Below are 26,853 nucleotides of genomic sequence, written 5' to 3'. Positions count from 1 at the left end.
TAAAACTGAATAGTGGTTTAGAAACACTACTTCTACTATAAAAGTTAATACAGCTGTGACTGTTTAACTCTGGGAGTAAAAGACCTGTACACAAAAACAATGGGAGAAAGCAGCATGAAAATCCGTCAAGAGCATTTGCATTGTTGCAGAGCAGCAGGAGCGTTCAGCCACAGTGTCACAGGTGGGCTTAAGTAGCATCTAACCACCTCAGCAGATGCTTGTTTTACGCTTTTGTAATGTGGAGAATATCCGAGTTGTGAGTTAACCACCTGTGAATACCGAGTCTGGGATAATACAAAGCTGTTTCCTAACTGTAATTATGAGAGTGTAAGAGCTCTGCGGCAGAAAAAACAGGGGCACTGTATAAAAAAGCTTGGTGAGGACTTCAAATAAAAATAGACTCGACAGTGACAGCCGCTCTCCACCACTGCATTCCCCAGAACAAAAACAAAACTTCTTTCTTCCGTCTACTTTGCTGTAACCCATTCTCTGAGCGTTTTCTGCCAAGTGTGTCAACACTTAGTCTGGCTCACAGATGCTGTGACATTCACCTCTTTAAAGCTTTTACTTTAAACTCACCGGGTTTGAGCCCTGCGTCGGCTTTCGGAGGACAATCGCTGCTCATCTCTCGGACGTCCTTTCGCAGCACCGTGTAACTGCAAAAACACAAGACGCTCTGATTAAAATGCGCTCGGAGATGATAGTGTGAATGATAGTGAGCTGAATGTTCCCACACCAAGGTTCAGCTCTGGGATGTGACTGTTAAAGAGGTGAGGTCTCTACAATCTCTACTGTATTTTGTTTTCCTGAAACAAAAGAATGGGTCCTGAAAGTAAACGTGACAAGCCACCCTAAACTTTTCTTCATTAAAAACACCTGCAGAGACGGAGGTGCCCTTGAACTTTCCAAAGCTGCAACACACGGCACCAACAACAGCCTCAAAATATGAGCAGACATAAACAGTCATAACTGTGTTCACAGCCCATTTTCTTGCAACATCTTCCCAGCAGCTGGGCAAAGTGCTGGTGATTTGGCAGATAGATGGATCAGTGGAGCTTGTAAGCCGAGAGCAGTCGGAGGCTTGGCTACTGAGCCAAGGAGACGATTTTCTGTGGGATCTGTGGGCAGCTGAGCCGATCCAATAACCAGATTTGCCATGGAGTGAATTTAAATAAAACAGTTCATTGTAGCTAATCCAACTGATAGAAAAATAAACAGCTTGATCCAACGTCATTCCTATGGAATTTCATTTTTCACATTGTGTTGGTGTGTTATTAGAGAGGCAAAGGCTCACAAATGCACTTGCGTACACAAATGGTGCAAAGATCATTTTCTACTGAGGTTTACTAAAATGATAAAAACAGGACTATGATGAGTATGTCTGTGGGGCTGCAGCAGCGTGTTTAGCTAAATGCTAATAAATGCATGTTAGCATTTGCTAATTAGCACTTCACAGCTGGAGCTGTGTGGTCTCAGACCTCTGGACCCCACTCTATGTATGTGTATGTATGTGTACACACACACACACACACAAATGACTTAACATCCAGTATTGCCATTCCCAAAGTCACGCTGCTAGCAGAGATAAGAATTTAATTAATATTCAATCAATTACTCTGCTACTTGTTTCAGCCCTAAACATCACATGGATGTGTAGTTTAGTTTAACTGAAGGTTTGAGTGACAGACCTACACACACAGATCAAGCTCTCCTTTTTCTCTGCACGTCAATGGCACTGCCAGAAAGAAAAAGAAAAAATAGCAACAGCGTCTATTTCCATTGTTACTACGGTGATCAGATCTGACTAAATGAGAATAACCACTTCCTGACAACTCCCGTCTCCCCTCTGGATGTGACCTTGTTTTGCCTAAAAACTGTTTTTCCGAACCATTGTTTTTTTTGTTTTTTGTTTAAAAAGGCACCATGAATGGTTATCACTAACAATACCAGACTCTCCAGAGGAAAGCCAACATGCTGACCCCGGCGTGGTGGCGGGAGGTCACGTGGCTTATGGATATGACCCCTCTTCAATAAACACACACCTCACACAGGGAGCAGCCAGTTAGAATAACTTGGTAATAATAGACGAGAAGAGGCTGACATAAAATGATAAAAAAGTACAATAACAAACAATGACAAGTGGAGTGTGTGTTTGGGGAAAAGAGCTGGAAAACAGTGAGTGCACAGAGGGCTAAAGGGAGTGGAACAGTGAAGTGGCGTACACACAGACTGGAGCTGGTGTTGTACATGTGAAGAACTACACACATGATAAGCTGTGTTCAAAAGCTTTCTTCTGTCTTAGTGTATACCCGTCTCTGTACTTGCAAGACCTGCGATAGATCAAGCTGTCACCTACCACAAGACGACATGGCTGATGGATCAGACCGATACATCACATCACACAAAGTAAAAGTAATGATCAGCCTCTCTCATCTTTCTTATTCCATCAACACAAAAGCCGAAGAAAAAAACCAAAAACAAACCTGAAAATCTCATTAACAACGATATGGATTTTCCGACATCTTACATTATTATTTCTGGCGTCCACCCGTGGATACACTATGCTGATTTCAGCGAGTGAAATCAAATTGCTACAAAGCAGAAAGGAAGGCTACGGCTACTGTGCGATTCAATTTGCAACAAAAGCCATCGCACGGCGGCGTGTCGAGAGAGGAAATACTCCGCTGGTGTACGACTCCCGCTTCTCCGACGATTCATCATTCTTTATCTTATCCGTCTCATCAAACTGTATCCTTCACCTGACTATTAGCCAAAATACAAGAGATAAGACTTCCTGTACTATGAATATGTCTTCGGCTGCAGATTAAGGGTCATGCTGATGAGTTAGACGGGATATCTACAAAGGAGCGCAGGCTCAAGGCTGCTCCGTCGTCTGTGGAATTCAAACAGACAGTTAGGTAGTCCTTTAGAGCGGCGAGAAAACACCTGATTAATTTGAGTGTGCACTACTACAGCCTGCTTTGTAAACGACCAGCAGAGCACAGACTCCTGACTGGATCTATTTCTCTCTCCGCCACAGACAAAACAATCTGGCTGTGTGGTTCCACGCCGTGGGCAGGCTGCGGGGAAGCTACACTGCCTTACCTCACCAGGAACTAACAGCCTGAGGACAAACAAAATCAACAAAGCCCAACAAGTCTCAAATCTCATTGGGAGATTTATATTTCATAAGAATTTTATCATATACATTTTATTTACATTTTAGTCAAGTTAGGCAGGAATATGGATAAAGTGGAGAGTTATCAGATGGATCTGCAAATATTATACTTAATGTAGCGCCAGAGGGTGCACACAAGCATTTACGCATTCATGCACTTCATTGTGTTGCAAAGGTTCACCGCACATGTATCCTATTAAACATCACTTATTCAAAAGCTCCTGATGAGCGATGTTTTACATTAAAGGTTGATTAACAGATTTAAACTCAGGTCATTTATCAGTGAAGATGCTAATCATCATCATCTGTTTATCAAAGCCTTTCAAAAGATAAAGCAAATAATCCAACTGATACTGATTAAATATTTAGCTGGAATCATCTTTTCTTTTCTGAGTTAATGACAAATATTTCAATCCAAAAATCTGCTTTTAATCATGGATCTAGCTCTGCTTCTTTTCTTTCTTTTTTTTATTTTTATTAGCACATTAATAATGACTCACAATTTTCCATCCTTGAAAGAGCGGACGAAGATGTTGTCCTTCTTCACAGTCATATCTTCATGACAGTCCGGGGAGATAACCTTGTTGCATGGAAACAAGAGAAAGTTAATAGGTCAGATGGGGTGGTACTGTGTGTGTGTGTGTGTGTGTGTGTGTGTGTGTGTGTGTGTGTGTGTGTGTGTGTGTGTGTGTGTGTGTGTGTGTGTGTGTGTGTGTGTGTGTGTGTGTGTGTGAGTGAGATTGTGTGTGTGATTGTATGTGTGAGGGGGGTGGGGGTCAGAGTATGAGTCAATGACTGAGGTAGTTTCAGCCAAAGGCCACGCTGATGGATTACAAAATATGCTGTCTACGAAACAAAGAGGCAGGAGAGAGGAGTGATGGGGGGGGGGCACTTGTAGCATGTGCTGCTGCTGTTTACTATGTTGAAGCACAGTTATGTTAAACACTTGACAGTTTGAAACAGTTTTCAATAAAGTAGTGAATTTAAAGGTACATGGATTCTGTTTTTTTTGTTGTTTTTTTAAAAATTGTGGTATCGAATTAGAATCGAGAATCATGGAAATTCACAGGTATTGGTATCGACTACTGAAATTCTGGTATGGTGACAACCCTACAACAGTGAGACTTGTTCAGTGTCGGGGTCTGACCCAGCAGAGAACTGTTATGGAGATCTCACACAGACGCACACACTCGCAGGGTGGATGATGCTTTTTTACTTGACCGCTATGACTCACGTTTGCTCTGTGACATCATTTCCCTTTCTGACGTACGTGTGCTGCAAATGAACGAGCTCACACTTTCCTTTGACTCTTGTTTAACTGGGCCGTTTCGTTTGAGAGTGTAGCACACTGTTTGTTACTGATGTGAAACATCTACCAGAGTACTACTCCACCCCTGTGCCATATGGCCACAGAGTAAACAATGACAGGCTACTGTGTGATGCAGTTCTCTGGGCCGGCACAGGGAGGCAGCACGGAGCCCGGTCCACAGCCAGCCAAGAACAACAAACCCTGGAGGCGGGGTCCTGCTGACTACACTGTTAAAGGGACAGCTTTCCCCACCCTCTCCCATTCTCTCACTTGTACTTTTAACACTTACATAAACAAACAACGCCTGTCACCATTTCATTGTGTGCAAACGATGGCTCAGAGTTAAGGCTGGGTGGAGAGAAATGAGTTGGAACAGGCTGAAAACAGCAAAGCAGCGACTGTGCTGCGCTGTCGAACACATCAGGGAAAACAAGACGGATCTTTTTCCTCTAAAATAAGAGTCAGTCGGGGCTGCTCTCTGAAATCCTTCAGACTGCAGAAGTCGGGGCGGCTGCTGCAGAGGGGGTTTCACTTATTTATAGAAATCCACTATTCTCACTGCAACAACATGCATATTTCTAGCATTTCATGGTGGATGAAATGCAATGCCATAATCCTGCAGCGTGCCGAGGTTACATAAGCAGGCGTTGGGATGAAACGGCACAAACGCTGCTGCGAGTGCACCAGACGGCCGGCAGCAGCGCGCCCTGTTTCTTCACAGTGATGGAGCAGAGAGCAGAGAGAGAGGGGAAGGGAAGGGAGAGCTGGAGCTCACCAGAGCAGGGTACCACGTGGTCTTCTTCTTGTCTCCGGTGACGACCCCCTCCACACAGACCACTTTGCCGAACAGATCCTCATTCTGCCGCTGATCGCTCTCCTCTTCTTCGCTGGAGGATGATGAAAGCTCTTCTTCTTGACTGTGGGAGAAAAAGACCGTTTACCCAGTGGACTGCGCTTTAGGTGAAGTGAGTATGTAGATGTTCTTAAATACACTGCGCTGAGTTTAGTGCAATTAACTTTCACAGCCCTTAGTTGCAGCGATGCAAATGGGAGAATTAGCAACTTTTCTTTGCCTTAAATGATTTAAGACCGGTTATTCTTACACTGTGTGGGTCTGTGGTCTCCTTTGGGCTTTATGACATTGTGTAACAGACATTTTAAACTGTTAGATAAAAGATGACTCAGTTAATCATTAATTGTAGCCCTAGTAAGAATATTTGCAAATTTTAAAGATTTTGTTTTTTTTGCTTAGCTGCCTCAGTAGCAGTTAGTCTGATGTCACAAAACCTAATCAGTCAAATGTCGACATTTTTGGCATTAAATCCATGTTGTCAGCATATCTCCATTTTTAAAACAGCAGAATGAAGTTTTGCCTGATACAGATTTACACTTACATCATCTTTTCATTTAACCGCTGCTCAGCTGGGAATCATCACAAAGAAGCCAAAGCACAACAAAACATCTGCAAAGCTTCTACTCTTATCATCGTGTAGCACAGCAACACATAAGGTCTGCTCCACTGATGAGCTCACTCATTAGGATCAGTGTATTGATGAGCCGGCTCGCTCTCTGCTGCCTGACAGTGACAGAGCCCCGACTACGGCCAGGAGACAGACAGCCAGGGATCATGTGAGCTGCACCAGCAGGCAAACAGATCCTCTGTCCTCTTTTTACGCCTCGCTAGGCCTGCTCTGAGAACAGCTCTATGTGCATATACAGTGTATACACACAGACACACACACACACACACACAGAATCTGGCAAAACTAAAAAGGCAGTAAATCAGTCCGGCTACCACTAGTACTACTAATACAACAACAACAAAGCTGCGAATCAAAGACATAAACAAAGCTCTGTAGCAACTTAATGAGGAATGATTATTGAAAAGCTTCCCTCACTTTAAGACACTAAATGAAAAGAGCAGTTTGACTTTTTGAGTGATGAACTTTTAACTTTCACTTCAGTATGAAAATCACTCAACAGAAAGCCAAATGGTTTGATGGGGGCTGAACAAACCCTTGGGGTTCTCTCCGTCTGGCTCACAAGCAGCACCTCACATCCCCTGATAACGGAGCGTGGAGTGTCAGACTGTCAGTTATTTAGCAGGTGTGTTGTTTGGCTGCACCCACAACAAGACAAGTGTGGAGTGAGAAGAGTGAGTGCAGCTGGTGAGGAGGACAGGTCAGCAGAGCAGTTTGGTGTTTTTCTTTAAGTCTCATCGAACAGAACAAGATGTTGGAAATCCATCTTGATCATGAACAGAAATACATCAAACTTATATTAATGCCTCAGCTGCTCACACCCTCTGGATTACACAGCATCATCATCATCATCATCAGCAGTCACCAACATCTGCTGCATCTTAAAACACAACACACAACAGGCTCCCACGGTAAAGAGATACTCAGCTAAAATGCCGTATGGTAAAACATCCACTTTTCTCTCAGGATTAAAACACATCATCAAACATAATCAATCATCATATGAAATGGCAATCACACTTTGGCCCTATTGTCCAGCTGTAGGCCGCAGGTGGTTTGCTTAGCACTAAGACTGGAAACAGTAGGCCCATTTTATCCACAACAACCAAATGTACATAAATACAACAAAGTTTAAGAGGGTTATCCATTGGGAATATTTTTTTGGCCAGAAGCAGTGACTTCTTGGTCCTCTGCTGGTTGCCTGGCAACCTCACAATTGAAAAACAAGATATAATGTGTTACCTCCTGGCTGAACCAGGCTACCTGTTTCCCCGCTTCGCGATTGTTTACGGTTCAGACATGGCAGCATCAATCTCCACATCCAAGTCTCAGCGAGAAAACAAACTCTTAAAATATTGAACTATTCCTTTAAACAGAAGACGACGGGGAACACATCAATTTTAATCTAAATCTGTGCCGCATTGTCGGTCCTTGTTATTCAACAGTTAAGATTATCAGTGCACAGGAAGACAACTGGTCCAAGGTGCTAATGTGCAGCTGGGAATGCTCCAAGTCAATATTGCATCAATGTTTAGAGTAATATTGACTTTTCCCTGAGTGCCATTAGCAATGGGTGTCAGAGAATGAGATTATGCAGCAGAGTGTCCTCTTTATAACAGAGTGGAGCCACAATTATATCCACAGCCAAAAAGAAAAAAACTATTCCCTGATGAACTCTGCACATCAGAGCATAAAACACCCACTGGAACATTTGAGTCAAAGGAGAAGTAAAAAAAAAAAAAAAAAAAGTGATAACATTCAGCAGGACCGTGTCGTGCTCACACTTCACCATCCAGCATGCACAGGTGCACGCACACACACACACACACAGAGGAGCCCGGTGTGATTAAGGAAGTGAAATAAGCGAGTAGGCTGTCCTCTCCCAGGGCCTCGGGGGCTGTTTATGAGGGGATGGAGATGAGAGTAAATCTTTCAGTTCAACTGCTGTCAGCACACTTTGAATTGAGGGGGAGCCTGTTACTGATGACAGTGGATGGGCAGAGAAAATCCCTTCCCGCCGGCCTCGCACGCCTCCGATATATTACGTTTGATACTTAGCCCTGCAGGATGTGGAGAGGAGGAGGGCGCTGAGCCGGAGATACTCACATCGGGTTCGATCGTCGGCCACGGTTGCCCTTCTTGCCCATGACAGGTGTGCCGAAGTGCTCGGGGTTGGTGAGGGGGAGTCTGTCGAGCGTCTGTGGAGGGAGACAAACAACAGCACAGAGCCTCAGCGCCACCTTGTCAGACACTAAATTGGAAGACAAAAGATTTATACAGCAGACCTTGAAGAAATTCCTCTCGTGGGATTTCGTCAGAATGGAGGGATATACTCAGCACTTGGCTGTGATATCAGTTTACATTTCCTGGAAATATTTCACAGCTGACTGCTCGAATGCTAATATGGGGACCATTCATGAGCAGCGTTTTAATTTGAGCGCTGCGAGTAGAGATGTGAGACTGATGGAGACTAAATAAAAACTTAGAATAAAATGAGCCGTTTCTCCAGGAAGCCGCGAGAAACGGCGGGACGGCGCAATACTCGCCTCGCTCTCTGCAAAGTGACGCGCTCCTTTCAGGCAGAGAGAGGAACGCCTCAGGGTCTTCTCATCGCCATCGTCAAACACTGCAGAGATGAGAGAGAAACTATTAGGCTGCAGTATGTAGGCCAGGAGTCCACCGACACACACACACACACACTCTCTCGCTCCGTTACAAAATGTCTGCTCGCTTTATGATACGTTAAAAAACAAATTATGCTCGTCTTTTTAAGGCTTAGACAGATCCTCCAGCAGGCAGTGACAGAGCCGCTGCAGCTCACAGCTCTGTCAGAGCTTCGAGGATCCACTGTGAGACAAACAGTCAAATAAAGACACATGAGAAGAATCTGATGCATTAACTGATATCAAATCTATATAGACTAAGCACCCACATCAAATTATCTTATATAATGATATAGTAATAATAAAAATATATTAAAAAACCCTTTCTTATACTTTAAGCTGTCACACTGATCCCAGAGCCCAGATGTGCACATCCATAATTCCATTATTGATTGTACTCGGTGATGAGGAGGAAACACTTGATGTACCTTCAGCGGTGACTTGTGTTTTATGTTTTCCCACTGATGAATGAAAAGATGAGTGTTTTGGAGACAGGGGAAACCCCCATGGGCACTCTCAAGCGACAAACAGCTGCTGAGAGACTGCAGATCTGAGCAGCAGCCTCTACACTGTACACTTTGGATTATCCAGCACAGTAACTGTGTGCGCCTGACAGACTCGCACTGACAAATTGCCAAGAAAGTAGAGCAACAGTTTTAATACTCTATTTTATTTTTTTCAAGCACAGCTTCTCGAGTATGAGAATTTTGCTGCTTTAATCTTTTTCATGTGATTGCAAAATGCAATGTGTGAAGGTTGAAATATTGTTGGACAAAACAAGTCATTTAAAGACATCACCTTGAGCTCTGGAGATCAATCAGTTTCGATTTTTTTCTTACAACTTTTAGCCACGCTATGAAATAATAACGTATAATTATGTAACATTAAGACACATGAAGCAAATACTCCACCCAGCAGCCGTGTCTGAAATGTGGTTTCGGCTACATATTTACCTCAAAAACAACTCTGTCTCGTAACATCCCATTATTATTTCATAGCGTGGTGAATGTGCAGGTCACAACTTGTCCATGAGAGTGTTTTGGAGTTATTGGATTGTGTATTTAGTTTGATGAGGGAAATGTGGAAATACCGTGCACCTATGTCTCTCCCCCACCAATCTCAAAACAACATGCACCGACTATTAAAGGTTAAAGGTAATTAAAGGGTTTATGGCAATAGGCGAATTTGCCAAAATGTTGAAATATCCCTTTAAAAAACAGCACACTATGGATGATGATGACCCTACTTCACTATAATGCTTCAGTGAAGGAAAAAGCAAAACCTGAAACCATAGGAACTTCCATTGTGCACAAACATGCGTTTTACAAACTGTGGAGAACAGCACCTGTCTATGAGAGGAGGAGGAGGAGGAGGAGGAGGAGGAGGAGGAGGAGGAACAGGCAGTTTGTTATTGACTCACCGACAGTGTATATACTGGCATCAGTCAGCTTGTTGATTGTGGCCTCCTGGTAAACTCCATCCTGATTCTTCACCTCGACAACAGCCCCCACCTGTTGACAGACCCAGTGCTGTTATTCAGCATCAGCCACTGTACTAATCTCTATTATTTTCTAGTCACATTTTTTCCCCCTAATAACAAGCCGACCCTATCCTACATATCGACTGAAATTAAATTGCAGAGTGAATGCTTCATTGACCGATGCTCCTGAGCATTTTCTGCACTCACTCTGTTAGAGAAAAGGGTAATTAGATTTGATACAAAACCAAACGGAGCTAAAAATGTGACATCATTTGAAGCTTAGACAAAATTACAAAAAAAACAATTTAAGTGTAATTGTTGCCAACGTGTGTATGTGTGTCTTATGACAACTTTGTCTGGCCGTGGCACAGCATCGATCTCTGCCATCCTTCCTGCCTTACCTTTAAAGGTCCTTTGATGTTTTCATCATGAACCTCAGCTGTGGACAGATCTGGTTTAAAGGTCACCTGCGGGAAAGGGGGGCGGCAACAAGGGGAGGGGAATCAGTAATGAGAATAAACAAACAATTCCCCATAGGCCTGACCGGGCCACATCAATCTCCCACTTCACAGGGGGCGGGGGCTGTCCCCGCACACGCTGCTGGACTTTATAACTGTGATACACTGATTATATAGTGATGGACTCATTTCAGCCGGGCAGGTTTGTTTGTTACAACTAGGGTTGCAAAATTCTGGGAATTTTCAAAGTTGGAAACTTTCCATGGGAATTAACGGGAATATATGGGAATAAATGGGAATAAATCCGAAATTTACAAAATTGAAGGTTGAGTAATATTTTACTCAACATTCATGTTAAAGTTCTACTCACAAATAAATCTGTTGAAATGTCATGTTTTTAATTGTATTATTTTGCATGGATGTCTGCTTATGACAAAACAAAATATTTTCATTATGTTTGGATATAGTTTGTTTAAATTACTCCCAATTTCCAGTTAATTCCCATAAATTCCCAATAATTCCCATAAATTCCCATTATTCCCATGGAAAGTTTCCAATTTGGAATATTTCCAAAATTCACCAGCTTAGCTTCCCATGGAAAGTTTCTGGAAATTTACTGGAAATTTTCCACCCCTTTTCAACCCTAGATACAGCCCATCACCTGCGACTACAGAGATCTGTGTGTGATGAGGCAGCAGCAGAAACTAGGCTTCTTTTCTGGCATTGTTTACCGACCGGCCACCGACTGGCAACTGTGCCGCAACTGCTGGCGCCAACTGTGGAGGATTTCTGTTGTGAATGTCAGAGGGGGACACTAACTGACCAGCACCCCCCCCTCCCCCTCCCCCACCTCCCTCCCTTTTCCGTGCATCTGCAGCACTCCCCTGAGCGAGCCATGGTAGATCATAATCTGATCACGCTGTGGTAATCTCCACATCTGCATGGCGACCTGGCAACGCTGAGTGACAGAGGACACCACAAGGCTGGCTCACACACAAACACACACATATACACACACAGAGACACTTGCTGCCATTTACTGTCACAGATTTTCCAAAAGAAGAATGTGTGAAAAGTGTCAGAGCCGCCAGAAGCACAGGAGCTGTTTAGTATTACAAACGCCCCTCCCTGCCTTCTATATCAAAGTGCTCATGTGCTTCTTTTTCCTCTTTCCTGAGGGAAATTAAAGTAATTTTTGAGAGTGTGCGCTAGTAAAATAGTAACATAATTATCATGGAGAAATGGCTTTACTTTTATTGACTGTGACTTACTCTTGAATTCAACCACTATACGAGGGCAGGAAAAGATGTTAAGCGCCCCCCATCTCGGAGAACAAGCCTGCAGGTAACGAATCCAGACGACGCTTTACCTCGAGTCGGTTTCAAATATAACAACAGCAGCGACACCAATCAGAGTCTCGCTGTGACGGCGGGATCAAGGCGATGAATGAAATAAATACATATTGTAAGATGCTGCTGGATTGTCGGGTCATAGAATAAGAGGAGAAGAGAAAGGGTGAAAAAAACAAAAAAAACATCCCAGAGCAGCACTTCATCTCTTATGGAGATAATGACATTCCTGCCCGGTGGAATAAAGGAATCCCTTTCCTCACAGGGACGACAGTGGGAGGGCGACTCTGGCTGCCCAGCGAGGCAGCATCAACACCTCCCGACTGTGAGCCTGGCATCTGCAGAGGTCTGTGACTGTACGCACACACACAATGCAACCACTATGACTTAACAATAAATACTGGAAGATATGAAACTCTATTTCTGATAAAAGAGAGCTGTAGTTAAGCAAATGTATGTGATGTAAATGGGATTTATTTTCATTATATCACAGATCCCTTGGCCTAAAAGCCTAAAAATATTACCGAGCTGGGGGCTGTTTCACTGGACTAAATTCAAAATGGTTAGTGAGTATTTTTACAATCCGTAAACGCAGAGCTGTTACATTCCTCTTTATTTCATAGAGAGATATAAAGTGAACTGTGATCTTGATTTATTCAAGCGACTTTGACAGCGGAGGTGTACTCTGGCAATAAACAGTGAAAGGACGTGATCCTTGGCTTAACAACAAGCACCGACTGCATTTGTGACAGCTCAGACGAAAATAAAAAGAAACTCCCGGTTTCCTTTCTACCTCACACATAATGAAGCCCTCTCTGATTCCACATGCTGTCTAGTCGAACGTTCAAAACAAACTCCCTTTTCGTTTGCTTTAAAGCGAACGACTGTTTCGAGCATGATAAAAATAAAAAATAAAACGTTAATATTTGGTTTGTGATGATCTGACCCAGTTCAATGTTTTACATCATGCAGAAATGGAGGGAACTAGTGAGCGAGTTCAGCGGATTATAATGACACTAAACCATCTCAGAAATAACATATGGAAGCTTTTGGGATTCGACGCCACAGATGGAAATCTTGTGGATAAAGTTTACTGTCTTTTAGAAAACATTGAGGATGTTAAGATAACCACGACAACGACTCTGAAGTCACCTGCAGAAGACCCTCCAACATTCACATTTAATTCCTTAAATCAGTGTTTTTCAACCTTGGGGTCGGGACCCCACATGGGGTCGCCTGGAATTCAAATGGGGTCGCCTGAAATGTCTAGTAATTGATTTTAAAAAAATACAGATATTTTTTTTCCTTTTAAAATTATGATTAAAAACACCACACACAATCTTAAACAACTGTATTCTATACTTTCACTCTCTCAAGTTCAAATAAAATGCAGCATATAAAAATATCTGAGCTGGCACATTTTGATTGATGGCCGTGATCACGTGACTGCACATGATCACAGGGTCGCAAGAAATTTGTGATGTCATAATGGGGTCACAAGCCAAAAAAAGGTTGGGAACCACTGCCTTAAATTGAGTTTCATGTGAGCAGAGATCTGCTGCTGAAAATAAAAAATGTACCTTACACGGTTCAATTTAAGAGACTGACACGGTGCTGAGTGACTTCTTACAGGTTGTCTTGTACAGATCATCGTCATAATTAACAATATCACACAGATCTTTTCACAGAGTCTTATAATCACTCCTAGAACACAAGCGCCATATGCCGCAACCATCAACTTTGTTAAACAAGCAGACAGAGATTAATGAAGCAAAGGGCTAAAGAGGAATTCATTACAGTGGAGGATTCACAACAACAGCAACAACTGAATAATTGCCATGTTTCAACGTTTGTGTAACAGAGCCCACATTCACATTACAGCTATTCAAAAGCAAACCACACACTGAGCCAATTAGTATGGTAATTAATTTATGAGCCAAGACTGTCCTGTTAGCTGCGCTTTAGCCCCGTAATATTTAAACCGAGAGCGTCACACGTGGTTTTAATTTGTCGTGTTGTTTGTCCGCGAAGACAAAAAAAACGACACATCATTCGATGATTTCAGCTGATGAGCTAGAATGGCACAACATCGCTGCTCTTTTGTCTCTACAGGGGGAACTATAGTGCACTGACTCAGTGAAAAAAAAAAAAGCCAGCATCCAATCTTTGTTCCTCCCACACACTCTAGCAGAACGAGAGACAAGCGATCTGTCTCTATTGTATTATCCAGATGCTCTAGTCCCACTGGGAAATGAGATACTGTACTACGTGCGCCGTGCGATGCCTTCATCGGCGAGGCATAAAGCCAACGGGGGGAGATGTGGAAGCTGTGGGCAAGAGGGACGCCTGAGGACATGATGGGCACCTGGTGAGATGAGCCAGACCCTGCATCTGCATCTGTCACAGCTGGAGCCCCCTGATCACTGTTTTAACCGTGTGAGCAGCACAAACTAAATCTAAAACCTGTTGGCAGAGCTGCAGCGTGTGAAGGAAACAGCTGGATTTTTTTTAAACACCAGAGACAATAAAATAATTCAAAAGCACATGTTAAAATAATTCTGATATCATCCCAATAACCCGGCCTCTACAGGAATGTTTTGGACAGTGTATTTTAAATCAGTCCATTTCCGATCCAAGCTCAGCTGTGATCAAACAAAGACAAGAGCCCCTGGCCCTGCTGCACATCACCTCACATATAACACAGATAATACATTTTTAATTTTGGATCATGAGCACTTTGAATTGTGACTTACCTTGGCCTTGACTAGCCTCTTGGCAGTCTTAATCTTGGCCTCGCAGAAAGCCCCTCGGTACTTGGCACTCACATCAGTCCCTACCGTCAAGTAGGGGGGCTCCTCCAGAGTCTAGGGAAGTTTAAGAAGAAGAAAAAAAACAGTGAGTTCAAAGCCTTTTTTTAAAATATAAATATATATGTATATATAGCTTGCAGAGACAGGTGTATTCTCGTAGCCAAGGTAGGAGGACACGCATACAAGCTTCACATCGTCTAGGGCCGGCTACGCAAAAACCCACCCGGCTCAGTGATTCATCCATGGAAAACACATACCATCTGCTCTGGGTATTGGAAAACAAGCCTCTGAGGGAGCAAACAAAAAGGCCACTTCACTACTGCTTTGATGACTACAAAGAAGAAGCTATCCGAAACACATAGCACCATCTTGTGTCATCATTGGATGTTTATCAAACTAGCCCCCCCTCCCACCTACTCCCTACGAACAGATTTGCAGAGGGTTAGGGTACACAGAGAAAACAGACTTTCAGTGTGTGGGTGAGGGCAGACCATGTTTGAGGTTCGTGTAGTTGCAGAGATGAATTTTTGCCGAGAGTTTTTTTGGCCGCGGCTGGAGAAAAAAGGCCTAATCTTAACAGTGGGTATATATTTAGACGTGTTTCTAGAATAAGAGCCAAAGTGGGCCACACGCTTCCTGCTGACAGGACACATCAAGACCAGCTGCAATATGTCATGTGTGCACTTGGCCCCAGACGTCTGGCTGCGGGTTTGAACACAAGTGTTGGTCGAGTAAAACATCAGCTCCTCACTCTCAAGTGCTACACCGCAACTTCTTAGCGTTGAACTTTCTGAATGAATGGATGAATGAAGTGTAGCAATGCATTGCATGCACGCAGCTGACTTCAAATATGTCAACTCTGCAATGTTTATTTTACAAATCATAAATCTTAGGACCGGCATCTGCTCGCTATTCCCACAAGGAGGGCAGAGAGTGTACAGGTTGCAATCCCAGCTCAACACTACACCAGCGTTTAGCAGCACTCAGATCAGTGAGGAGGAACTAATCACTGACACCAGCTGCTGTCGGTCGGCCGCCGTGGCACATACTTATGCCATGACCCAACCGCTTGAAGAACTGAAAAAAGTTCACATGTGCGAATGTTGAGACGTGTTTTAACCGTTTGCAGGTTTAACAAATCTGTTCACCCAAAAGCAGCAGCCCCCCCACCCCCTCCTCCCTCTCTGTATCTGGTTGTATCAGCTTCAGTACTCCTTATCCCAGTCAGATCCTCCACTCATTGTAACCCAGGGGGTACGCCAGCTGTCAAACATGACCTACTGCTTCCGTGTAAACACTTGAAGACTGTTTCTAATGTTTTACTGCTCATGAGCGAACCCTTAAGTGGCAAGAAGAAAAAAAACTATAAACAGCAGCCAACAGTTTTATAGAGGAGCTCCACGTTGATGGAGTGTATCAGCGAAAGCAAACGGTGAGGAAAAGGAGAAAAAAAAAGAAAACCAGCTTATTTGCCTTGATTTGATTTTGAAGGTGTTCACTCTAACTCTCTCTCTTAATGTACATACTGTAACACTAAATTAACTGCACATGTGGGAGCAAAATGTTGCCCTTCCTGATAAATTGGAGTAATGGCAATGTGATTAGAAACATAAGGCTTTTATATGCCTCATTAATCTGATCTGAGAGACAAATAAAGCGTGATGCACACGCTAAATAATCTGATGATACTTCATTTTGAAACGTGGACAGAGAAGATCATGTGATGGGAAGATGACGACTGCTACATCATCTGTCTGCCAAATCCTAATGCAGGCCGACCGGTCCAGAGTCTGGCTGCTGTGCAGCTAGGATCCTCCGACTCGACTCGTATCAAAAAAGTAGAAGCAGATACAGAGCTCAGGACTAAAAATAAGTATGGTTTCCTCCTGCCAACTGTAATCCAGCCCAGCTCTGTGGAAAAAAGAGCTGTTAGGATGCTCTGTTTTCTTTAAAGTAGTGTTTCACATTGTTCACATTTTATCTAGTGCTGTGAAAAGTCTTTGTACATTTAACTCCTGCTGATGTGGAGCTCTGTGCGCTGCTGTGCAAACAATAATCCATCAAAAAAAACCAAATCAAACTGGCCGCAAATACACAAAGTGTACAAATGTGTTTGTTAACAAACAAATTGCATGGTCTGTGTTGAGAGAAACCATGAGCTTGTTGCTGCGGGGCCAGGGCCGAGTGCCTCATCATCTCCAACGTTACCGGGGCCCTGACAGATGGGACTCAGGAGCAGAGTCCAGCGCACTTCAGCCTCCCTACCTCTCAGATAAACACCTCATTAGTGGTTAGTGTAGTCTGGCCTCGGCGCTGGCAGCCCTCGCCAACACCAGGTTTACATGAGGCAGCGGCCATTTCCACCGGCTACCCAGCGCTCTTGGCAGCCGCGGCTGCGACACAAAGCTGGACGGTCACTGTGTAAACCGCTGCTCCGGCTCCTCTTTCATACCGGTCCTCGCCCCCCCTCTACCTCCCCACCTCCCCCGCTCTGAGCCTGTTCGCTTCTTGTTGCTGAAGAGGAGGCACAGGAGTTAGGAAAGGGCAGCTTGGGTTATCTTGACAGCTGTGGCTGCCAAAACCTCGCCAACTTAACAAGGCAGGGGTGATAACTCACTACTGTGGCCAGATTTACATTTGTCACGCTCACATGCCAACACAAATAGAGGAGGGATTGTTGTTTCCACTGGTGACGCCCCGCCTCCCCGCATTCAGCTGAAACTATGAAAGAAGATTCCATTCTTTGGATCGGGCTGCCGTTTTCTTCGCCTACAGCTGTCTGCAGCAAAACATCGGCTACTTCTTTTTTATTTTCATAGCTGCTGCCGACACTGAACGACACACAATGTTTCCCCCCCACCCCACTCGAAAAAAAATTCAACCAATCAAGATGACTAAGCTCACAGAGCTGGAATTCCTGAGCCTGTGGGACGCGCAACATCCTCTCCACCAACTCCAACTAACGGCATGCGCCTAACAAGAGCTGCTCTCACCTACGACTGTGTCATAAAAAAAGAGCAAAGTGATATTTATCAGAGGCCTCAGGTGCCGACTCCGCTACTGCACGCTTATTGCTTAAGTCAGTGAAATGGTAATAGGAGTAATACAATCATGACCAGCTTTTCTGGCTATTCACCTCATGCCAGTGATGTGGAAAATACTCTCCAGGCCCACGTGCTTGATTAAACACATACAAATGTGACTTGGCACAAGGTGACAAAACACACCTGCAGCTTGGCATGGAAAGAAACAAACCTAAACTGTCCGACAAAAACTGCAGCTTGACTTGGGATTTAATGATCACACCTGACAGCCAGAAAAAAGGCATGCATGGTATTTAAAAGATGATCTACTAACATGCACAGCTACCGACTGAGATATCACTGGAATTTATTCAGTGCTATAAAGGTTGTTTCCCCCCCCTTCGCCCTCTCCTCCAAAGGAAGCGACTAAAACAAGTGCCAGAGCTGATGGCACAGCAGGTTTGTTGGCCATAAAGTGTGTCTGTCCTGGCTGTTAAATCACACAGACAATTTAAACAGTACTAGCACCTCGCTGATTACAAGTGATCCAAAGCCTACTCAGTATTTAAGCCTTTCTAGTCCGAGGAACAAAAACAGGCGAGGGCTGCCACATTCATTCGCGGCTTTGAAATCATTCCAGCTTTACCAAAAAACAAAACATACTGGAGTGACACTGGCAACAGCAGACTGAGATCCGTTTCTGTTCGACAAAGACTCGCAGGTCATGAAAAATTGAACAGCCAAACTCCACAGAGCGCTAGTTGAAAATAAGCTGCTGCTTAGAGAGCATTTCTTGGACAGCCTGAGTGACTATAGCATTTTTTATTCCAAAGCTCAGTTAAAAAAAGGCATTTTCTGGCAGCTATCGAAAGGTTAAAGCTGCAGGACAAAAAAAAGCACTGATGGCACCGTTGTGTTGTGCTATGTGTAAACCGTGGATTGTAATTCACTATGGTGTATGGCCTCATTTTATAATCTGTCATCGAGGAGGAGTTGAAAGAATCGCTGGTCATTTGCTCAACAGCCTGCAGGCCGTTTTACACTTGCAATAGATTTTTTTCTACCTCTCACTGACTGCAATGAAATGTGATTGTCACAAAGTCACATTCAATGGTGGGGGTTTTTTCCAGCGCCACCGGCTACAGTGGATTCACATGTCACAAAGTTCATGCTTGGTAAACTCTGCCCTAAAAATGGTCACGGTCATCCGATAGTAACGGTGTTGTCAGGATGAGTCTGATGTGCGTTCACAGCCTGCAAGTGTTTTATATGGTCATTTCCAAGTGATCCTCCTCACACATGTGTTAAGGTGTGAGATTGGTGTAGCTATGTGGGGAATTACACGATTTTGAACAAGTCTGTGCACTGCTAAAAAAAAAAAATCCTGATCTGACAAGAACAACATCATGAAAAGATGGTGAGGGAGATGTCAATCAAGCACATTTAGTACACGCCCACAATGAACTGGGAAAAGGATTATCGGCTGCATGAGTGAAAACCCTGTGTGGGTGGACCTTGAGTGTGCAGGCACTTATGACTTATGTGATCACTTTATATAATGGCACACTATCATTGATAAAACTCCTGCATAGCAACGAGTTCTGCATGTACTTAAAATGCTGCTTGTATCTTAATGTGTCTATAATAAGAAATCATATAAAAATGTGAAAAAATAACACCTGCAAAGATTTACTCTGCATAATGAGTACTTTTGCTTCCAGGACTAATGGTACTTTTGGAATAAAGGACTGCCTTTTTACTGTAGCACTGCTACTTTACAGCTTCTGACAACTTCTTCCACTGTTGCTAATAACTAATAATTAGCATAACGCAGAGATGATGCAGAGATGATGTAAAAGCAGATAAGACTAACAACTGGAACTACAGGCAAAGCTCCCTACTTACACCTTGCTGCTGAGATCACAGTCTCTGTTCACCTCACACACTCTGACTCCTTCTGTTTTAAAGAAGGATCTGTGTTTCTTGTTTTACTGGTGTCATTACCTGGAGTTTAAACCAGCCTTCTTGAAGCTGAAATGACCCATGCCGTGACTATTGCATGTTGGTGTCTGTAGTTATACAACAGTGTCAGAAGATGTTATGAAATTTTCATATATAAGCAGTTTTACTAGGTTAGGTTGGTGGAAAGCATTTACAGTTTCAAGTCTCAATTTAAAAAAAAAAATCTAATCTAGTGTTAGATTTCCATGTAATATTGTATTTGTCAAGAGAGTTACTTTAGTCTGCATAAGAAAATAAAGCTGGACCTTTAAAAAAAAAAAAAAAAAAAAGCAACATTCAGACATTGGCAGCATAAATATTATAAAACAACCGTTTCTGACCATTATATTGTGCTGTAATGAATAGGCTTGTAGGCCAAACAAAGGAACATGCAAGAGGCATGCAGGAAAGAATTAAGCTCCCTCCCTGCCTGGCTCACATGTACAATAATCCTGCTGTGAATCACCTCTTTGTCCAAACCAGAGTCACCACAATTCCAGTGACTGGTGCTTCAGTAGGAGTTGCCTTGGCAATGCCATGGCAGCTTTAAACTGGAGGGGGAAAAAAACATCTTAACACCTTTTGTTTACACACTTAGTCCCCAGAATTTAGGGCAATGCAACAAATCCTCTCCCCCTGTAGTATCACTAACTCCTGAACACATCACCAAAGTGTAAGAAAATTTGCATTTTTGGTGATGATCCTGATAATCTCAAACTCACAGCGGCAAACTGTAACTCACCACTTTAAAGTCTCAAGCCCAAAACAAAGACACCTCTGATGACATCATCATGGTTATTCCTCCTCTGAGGCCACAGATGATATCATACAACTGTTTTTACAGGCTGACTAATGTCCTGATGACAAGTCAACATAACTTTATAGGTAAAATCTATGGCGCACCACGCACTTTTAATTTAACTACAACACAATGTACTGTAGTCACATAAGATGGGTGACACAGAGGAAACTTGAAAAAAACAAGTGGAGAGAGAAACATAATATATGCAGCTTCCACACAGCCAGGTGCACTGCGCGCTACAATTAGGTAGTTAACATCCCATCATGCTCTGTGGCAGGTATAGAAGTGCTGAGCGGGCACAGATCATTCTGATTCTGTATCAAGAGGAAAGGAAAAGAGGAAAAGATCTAAGTGACTTTGAAAGTGGGTTCATTGTTGGGGCACAGATGGCAGCAGCCTCGGCCACACAGACAGCTCAGCTCAGGTGGCCAGTGTTTCAATAGGAACACTGACTATGAAGTGACATCTCTATTCAGATCCACGAGGAAGACGTCACACACAATGAGGACGGAAATTGTGGTTGATGTTCCTCATTTTAGGACGGCGATGCTTGTGCATTAGTGTGATAGGTCGGGGGGGGGGGGGGGGGGAAACAGACGCAGCAGCTCTACCTCGGGTGACTGAAAATGTCAATGCAGGACGTGATCAAGCCGAGTCAGCAAGAATAGTCTGTTGACAATTACGTAGAGAAGGAGGATATTATGGTAGGTTTACGACGCACAAACCCCCAATTACAAAAGATGCATGCACTTTTGAGAGGGGTGTAATATACAAAGACTCTTTTCTACAGAGATGTGGGGAGAAAAAAAGTGATATGGTTGGATGAGTCATCCTTCACCATGTTCACCACAAGTTGGCGATGTGTGGCGTACACCAAGTGAATAGTACAGGCCTGAATGCTTGACCCCTACAGCGAGGGGACCCAGTGGCTCTGTTATGCCACGGAGGCATTTTGCTGGCATGGTTTGGGTCCGATTGTTCCCTTAGAGGGAAACATCACGAGGGGTCGCTGAATGGTTCCATGGGAACGAATCCAACACCAAATCAGAGGATCTCTTTTCAAGGAATTGTGCTCATCTCTCCAGTAGAGTTCAGAGACTCGGAGAATCAATGCCAAGGTGCATTGATTCAAGCATTCAAGCAGCTCTGGTGGTGAGCCAACACCTTATTGAGACATTTTATGTTGAGTATTCCTTTAGTTTGTCAACCCTCTATTTATAGTATGTCAGAATCCTGGTTGTTGTTATTGTGTATGGTTATATTTTAGATATTTATTGGAAGTGCCGTTCTTAGCACACACTGCATGCTCATGGACTTGATCATTGCGTTATTTATGAATGGATGGAATAAATGGATGCCATGGAGATCATGACACTACTTGAATCTGAATTGGTAGAATATTTATTATGGGCTTGAACTGCTGGTTTTGAGTTGAGAGGCTTTAATTAAATCTTGTCTGGGTTGCCAAAGTCATGGACAAAGCACAACACTTGTGTGCTTCAATCACCTCTGTTCAAGTCAGAGCTTTATTTCAGCATGGAGAGCATTGACATGACATTTTCAAAAAAATGTTTTTTTGATGATTTATCTCATATCAAAAGATCAACATGATAGTCCACTTTTATGGTGTCAAGTAGTGTTTTATCTATATATCATAAACACAAATACAATTGATGATTAAAAAAAACAAACTGTGGACCTTGAGCAAAAGAGACATGAAATGCTAAGTGAACATAATGAAAAGCTGTCCTAGTTACAGAACGATTAACAGTTTCAGACATTGAGCAGATGCTCCTATAGTAGGGGTTGTAAAGTGAGTGAGCGCCCCTCAAGCATCAGTGGAGCCCGGCGACTCAGAGCTGCAGGAAAACAACAAATGCTACAACATCTAACTGCAAACATCAATGAATGCTTCACCCCTGTCAGCGGTTCTGTGGATAAGCAAATGCAGGCATAATAATCATCTAATATAAGGTTACTGTGATCCATCTGGAGAGAATAATAACTGCTAAAGGGTCATGGGCACTAACAGGAACTATTAAATGAATTTTCATATATTAAGCTTCATTCAAGTAGACACTTGTAGGAAATGAAAGAAGCGAAGCCGGCCTAAGGTGTGAATTAGGAGACATCTGCTAACCTTATGTGTTGCTATATCGTCTGTGCTATGGATGCTGTTCATTGAAATACATTTCTAGCCATGATGATAAGAATGCCATTGCCTTCCCATGGAAGAAACTATTTATTACATAACCACAAATCATCCTGCAGCTCCAAGTCAGCATTACTAGTAGAGCAAATAGAGAAAATGTAATGCTTTGTAACAGATTTCCTCATCCTATTTGGTTCACACCTAATCTATAATGTAGTCAACTTAACAAACAAAAAGGTCGGCAGCTATTTTCACATCACATGATCTGATGAGGTGTAATGTTGCACTGTTTAATTGGGTACTTTAGAAGACTGCTAGCATGTCTACTAATGGGCAGTGGTATAGTTTGATTAACCACAGTAAGTATAACGCCATTAGAGAAAAGGTGACAGACTACAAATCATTACCAAAGCAGCTTTTAATTTGTCCAACACCAACTCTCCCCTCACAAAGCCCATCAAACAACCTCACATCTTCTACTGGCTTTATTCTTTCCCCCAGGATCCTGTTAAACTGCATGTGCTGGGTGCCAAATAAAAATGTGACTGAAAATACACACTCCTGTCTCAACTTCTGTGTGTCACACCAATTAATTCAAAAGTCAAACAACTTTACAAAGTAAATACTCTATGTGCGGCTTATACGGCAACAAATCAAGACACAACAGCCTGCAGGAACAGCAACAGTTACACTATGATCCAATGAAACTAGGAAAAATGAATAAACAGCTTGCATCACAGCCTATGTCCCAAGAAATATGATAGCTGTGACTTTTACAAATTGAATGGGTCTATAGATCTGCGCAATGGCTTTTGAACCTTTTGTAAGTGTTGCTTCTCATTTATACATTACAATAAACCACACTTATACCATGCTAGATGCTCTGTATGAAAGCAGGCAATTTAAGTCACATTTTATATACGGTACATATAACATGTCCAGCGTGTCCACAGCATATGATTCAATAACACAGAATAAACTAAAAAGCATTACATGAAAATTACAGTTCTCAAACAGGGTCCGCAAATACATCAAAGGCACTGGAAACTCAATATCATGCTTAAGAAATGAACCTATTACTTTGGCTTATGTCCAAGACACTTGCCTCCCTGTGTTTGAACGGATCAAAATTGACATTTAGTACAAGTTCACATTAGCCTTATTCATGAGAACAAAAGGATGAACCCCTGCATGTAAATTATTGATATTACATTCAACATTTATGTTTGATTTGTCAGGATGAGGCGTGTTTATACAGGGGTTAGATGGAAATGAGCTAAGACTGGAAATGCAGATGCAACAGCAGCAACAGCAGAGGAGGAGTGACTGAGTTTCCCGTGGCTTTGAAACACATGCAAGACGGGAAAAAAAATGAATGAACATACCTTCATCTCTCAATGAGTCCTCTAGGTGACCAGTGTAACGAAGCAGAGGCTGAAAACAGAGGTTGAAGAAGCTGTTAGGCATCACAGACAGTGCCAACTTCAGTCTGCCACAACAAAACACGTTTATGTTATGATGACATCACTTCTGCTACACTGCTGGATGCTGTGAAAAAGGCTGGGCGGCAGATGCACTCTTTACTTTGCATTAAAAAAAACACACACACACATGATGAGATTTCAAGGATTGCGGGTTTCCTCCACAGCTGCAGCTTCCCCGATTTAAGAAAAGTTTAACGACCATTTACTTAAACGATCACAAACTATTACAAAGGGCTAATGGTATGTGTGCTCGAGCTTTTCGAGCCACATTCCCAACAACATTGCTGATGTAAAGTAACCCGTGGCAGGCTGATCACTCTCATCGCAGAGCCTCTCAAAGCCGTTTATGTAATGCCCAGTCAGAGTACTGTAGTCAGTCAGTCAGACTCAGCAGCCAGACTTGGCTTGTGGCTACGGAGGGCGAGCAAACACAAAGTAACTAGTCGCTGGCCGGAGGGAGACGACTTCCTCTCTCGGGCTAAACAAATGCACGGGTAATGTAGCAGTTGAGCAGGGTGAAGTGTGCTAGACCCCTGTAAAAACCCCACACGGGGCCCGGTTCAGTATAGTAGCTACGGCAGCGTGGTGTGCCTGCTGTCTGCACTGCACTGACTATAGCAACACTACAGCAGAGGATGACGCCATTTCTGTAGCTGACAGTCGGCTAAGGAGAAACACTCGAGCGGACAAACACTGGAAATTGCGGGAACGGTGGTCACAATTCACCTGCCCCTGTAAGAGCCATTTCCCTGTCGGAGACTAAGCTCTTGTTTTGTTTTTTTGTTCTGCCCTTGTTGTTTCCCTTCCCCTTTTTTTCTTTTTACAGGAAAACTGCTCCGACACTGTTCAATTTCGTTTTCGCTTCTCTTCTCTCCCTTGTCTCGGTGCGCTGCTCTCTGCGGAGAGTCCTGCACTCGACAGCAGAAAACAGAGCGATAATAAACACAGCTAATGGGGCAGACAGCACAGACACCGAGGCAGGCAGGCAGACCTTTACAGGAATGGCACATCAAAGCCGTGGCGTGGTAACAGCGTTAAGTTGAACCAAGTGAGAAATCGAGTCGTGCAGCAGCAGCAGCAGCCCCACACTGAAAGTCACTTTCTTCCTACACAAAATGTTTCTCTTCATCGACTGGGCTGGCATTTCGCTGACTGTTCACTGAGTAATAACGCTGAGTGAGGTTTCGCCTCTTGACAAAGAAACAAGTCGACGGAGCGGTTCGCAACAAGGTCAAGCTTGAGATGAAGACCTGTAACGCAGCGACATCGCATTAATGTCTACAAGGTTTTATTGTTATACGATTAGCCAAGGTCGCAGCCCTCATTTGTGGCTCTTTTTAGTCGCAGCGAATGATCGCGGAGGATACAATGTCATCCGCCCCAGACAATTTTGCCAGACCAGCCGCTGCAAGTGAGTGACTGACCACAACCACCACGGAACAATAATGCACACAAAACAGCCCGAGCCTCGGACGTCTTTCCTCCGGTGCTAAAGCCTGACACCGCGGTTAACTAAAGCACTGAGTCCATTTAAACATCCTCAGTTATGATTCCTGCTCAGCCAGTTCATCATCGAGGGAGGGAGGGAGGGAGGGGAGAGGGGTGATGCCTGTTACGGAAATGTGCAAAATACTGGTCACGCACGCACAACACAGTGAATAACACAAGTCATCTCCAGCAGAGGGAAAAATAGTCCACCTCGCATCTGGTTACAATGCCACAACTGATCAAACGGGGTGAGTTCCTTGGCACAAGGTGGCCCATCTGCTCCAGCCTACACTAACGTTACACTGGACAAGTCAACCGAGAGAGGAGCTAGTCATACTGGTGGTGGTGGCACAAAAGAAAAGCCTGACAATGCAGTTTACCTGTGATTGAAACTACACCGATTAGTCCTTGCTCGACAAATCACATCCCGCAGCGATGTCAAGCCGTGTATGCACAGGTCGCCAATGGTTGCGTGTAATATCACTTTTGATGGCTATTAGGGAGCACCATGACAGGCGCTGCTCGACGACCACCTCTCGGAGGAGTCCTCCGCTCAACAACACAACACCCCGGTGCTCGTCCAGCAGGCTGCAAACTATTCAGCCCAGGAGTAGCATAACCTTCCACTGTGCTCATCAGCTTAATTTGGCTGGCTACAGCATAACTTTGTTATCGAGCTGACCAAGTTTTCTCCCTATTCTCGGTCGTCTGCTTTTTTTTTGCTGCCCACCCGACTAATTCATTCATTTCACTAAATCCTCCTAAACACACCACAGCTTTAGTTAACAAGTTAGCTAACGTCAAGGTTGGCTTGGTAGCAGCAGGGAAGCAAGCTAGTGAAAAAATGTTCAAAATAGCGATGGCTTTGCCGAACAAAAGCAGGCTTACCTATGCTGTCAAGTTGAGAAACACTTCTGTTTTTCGACGAAAGTGTATTAGTAATCCATAGGAACATTTATGTGAGAAATCTGACAGGTTTTAACGTCGTCCGTTAGCCCCCGGTTGATGTTGGATGCGGATGGGTAAAAGTGGTTTTCGCAGAGCGCTGCTGTTTGTCTTGTTGAGTAGCTCCTCTGTAGCCTAGCTCTTTCTGTGATCCTCTCCCCGCCTCCTCAGAATGATTGACGGCCCGAGAAGCCCCGCCCCTCGCGAAGGCGCGCTCTCCCATTGGCTGG

At 43.6% G+C, this 26,853-nt stretch overlaps 1 protein-coding gene across 3 annotated transcripts in view; it reads right to left on the bottom strand.

The window, feature by feature from the left end:
• The window catches only part of arid4b (AT-rich interaction domain 4B), a 43,410-nt gene extending 16,632 nt beyond the window's left edge, over nucleotides 1–26,778 (bottom strand). For all 3 annotated transcript variants that reach the window (XM_083988601.1, XM_083988603.1, XM_083988602.1), the window contains exons 1-10: nucleotides 26,567–26,778; nucleotides 24,092–24,140; nucleotides 14,672–14,782; nucleotides 10,513–10,578; nucleotides 10,052–10,142; nucleotides 8,515–8,594; nucleotides 8,075–8,166; nucleotides 5,263–5,404; nucleotides 3,679–3,758; nucleotides 580–656 (exon numbers count right to left, since the gene is read on the bottom strand). In XM_083988601.1, the coding sequence (XP_083844727.1) occupies nucleotides 580–656; nucleotides 3,679–3,758; nucleotides 5,263–5,404; nucleotides 8,075–8,166; nucleotides 8,515–8,594; nucleotides 10,052–10,142; nucleotides 10,513–10,578; nucleotides 14,672–14,782; nucleotides 24,092–24,097 (745 nt within the window). In that variant the 5' untranslated portion in view covers nucleotides 24,098–24,140; nucleotides 26,567–26,778. The remainder of the gene's footprint in view (nucleotides 1–579; nucleotides 657–3,678; nucleotides 3,759–5,262; nucleotides 5,405–8,074; nucleotides 8,167–8,514; nucleotides 8,595–10,051; nucleotides 10,143–10,512; nucleotides 10,579–14,671; nucleotides 14,783–24,091; nucleotides 24,141–26,566) is intronic.
• Between the last annotated feature and the right edge of the window lie 75 nt (nucleotides 26,779–26,853).

The sequence above is a fragment of the Trachurus trachurus genome, assembly GCF_905171665.1.
Source record: "Trachurus trachurus genome assembly, chromosome: 15".
NCBI classification, from domain to species: Eukaryota; Metazoa; Chordata; class Actinopteri; order Carangiformes; family Carangidae; genus Trachurus; species Trachurus trachurus.
This window is presented reverse-complemented; position numbering and strand designations above follow the sequence as displayed.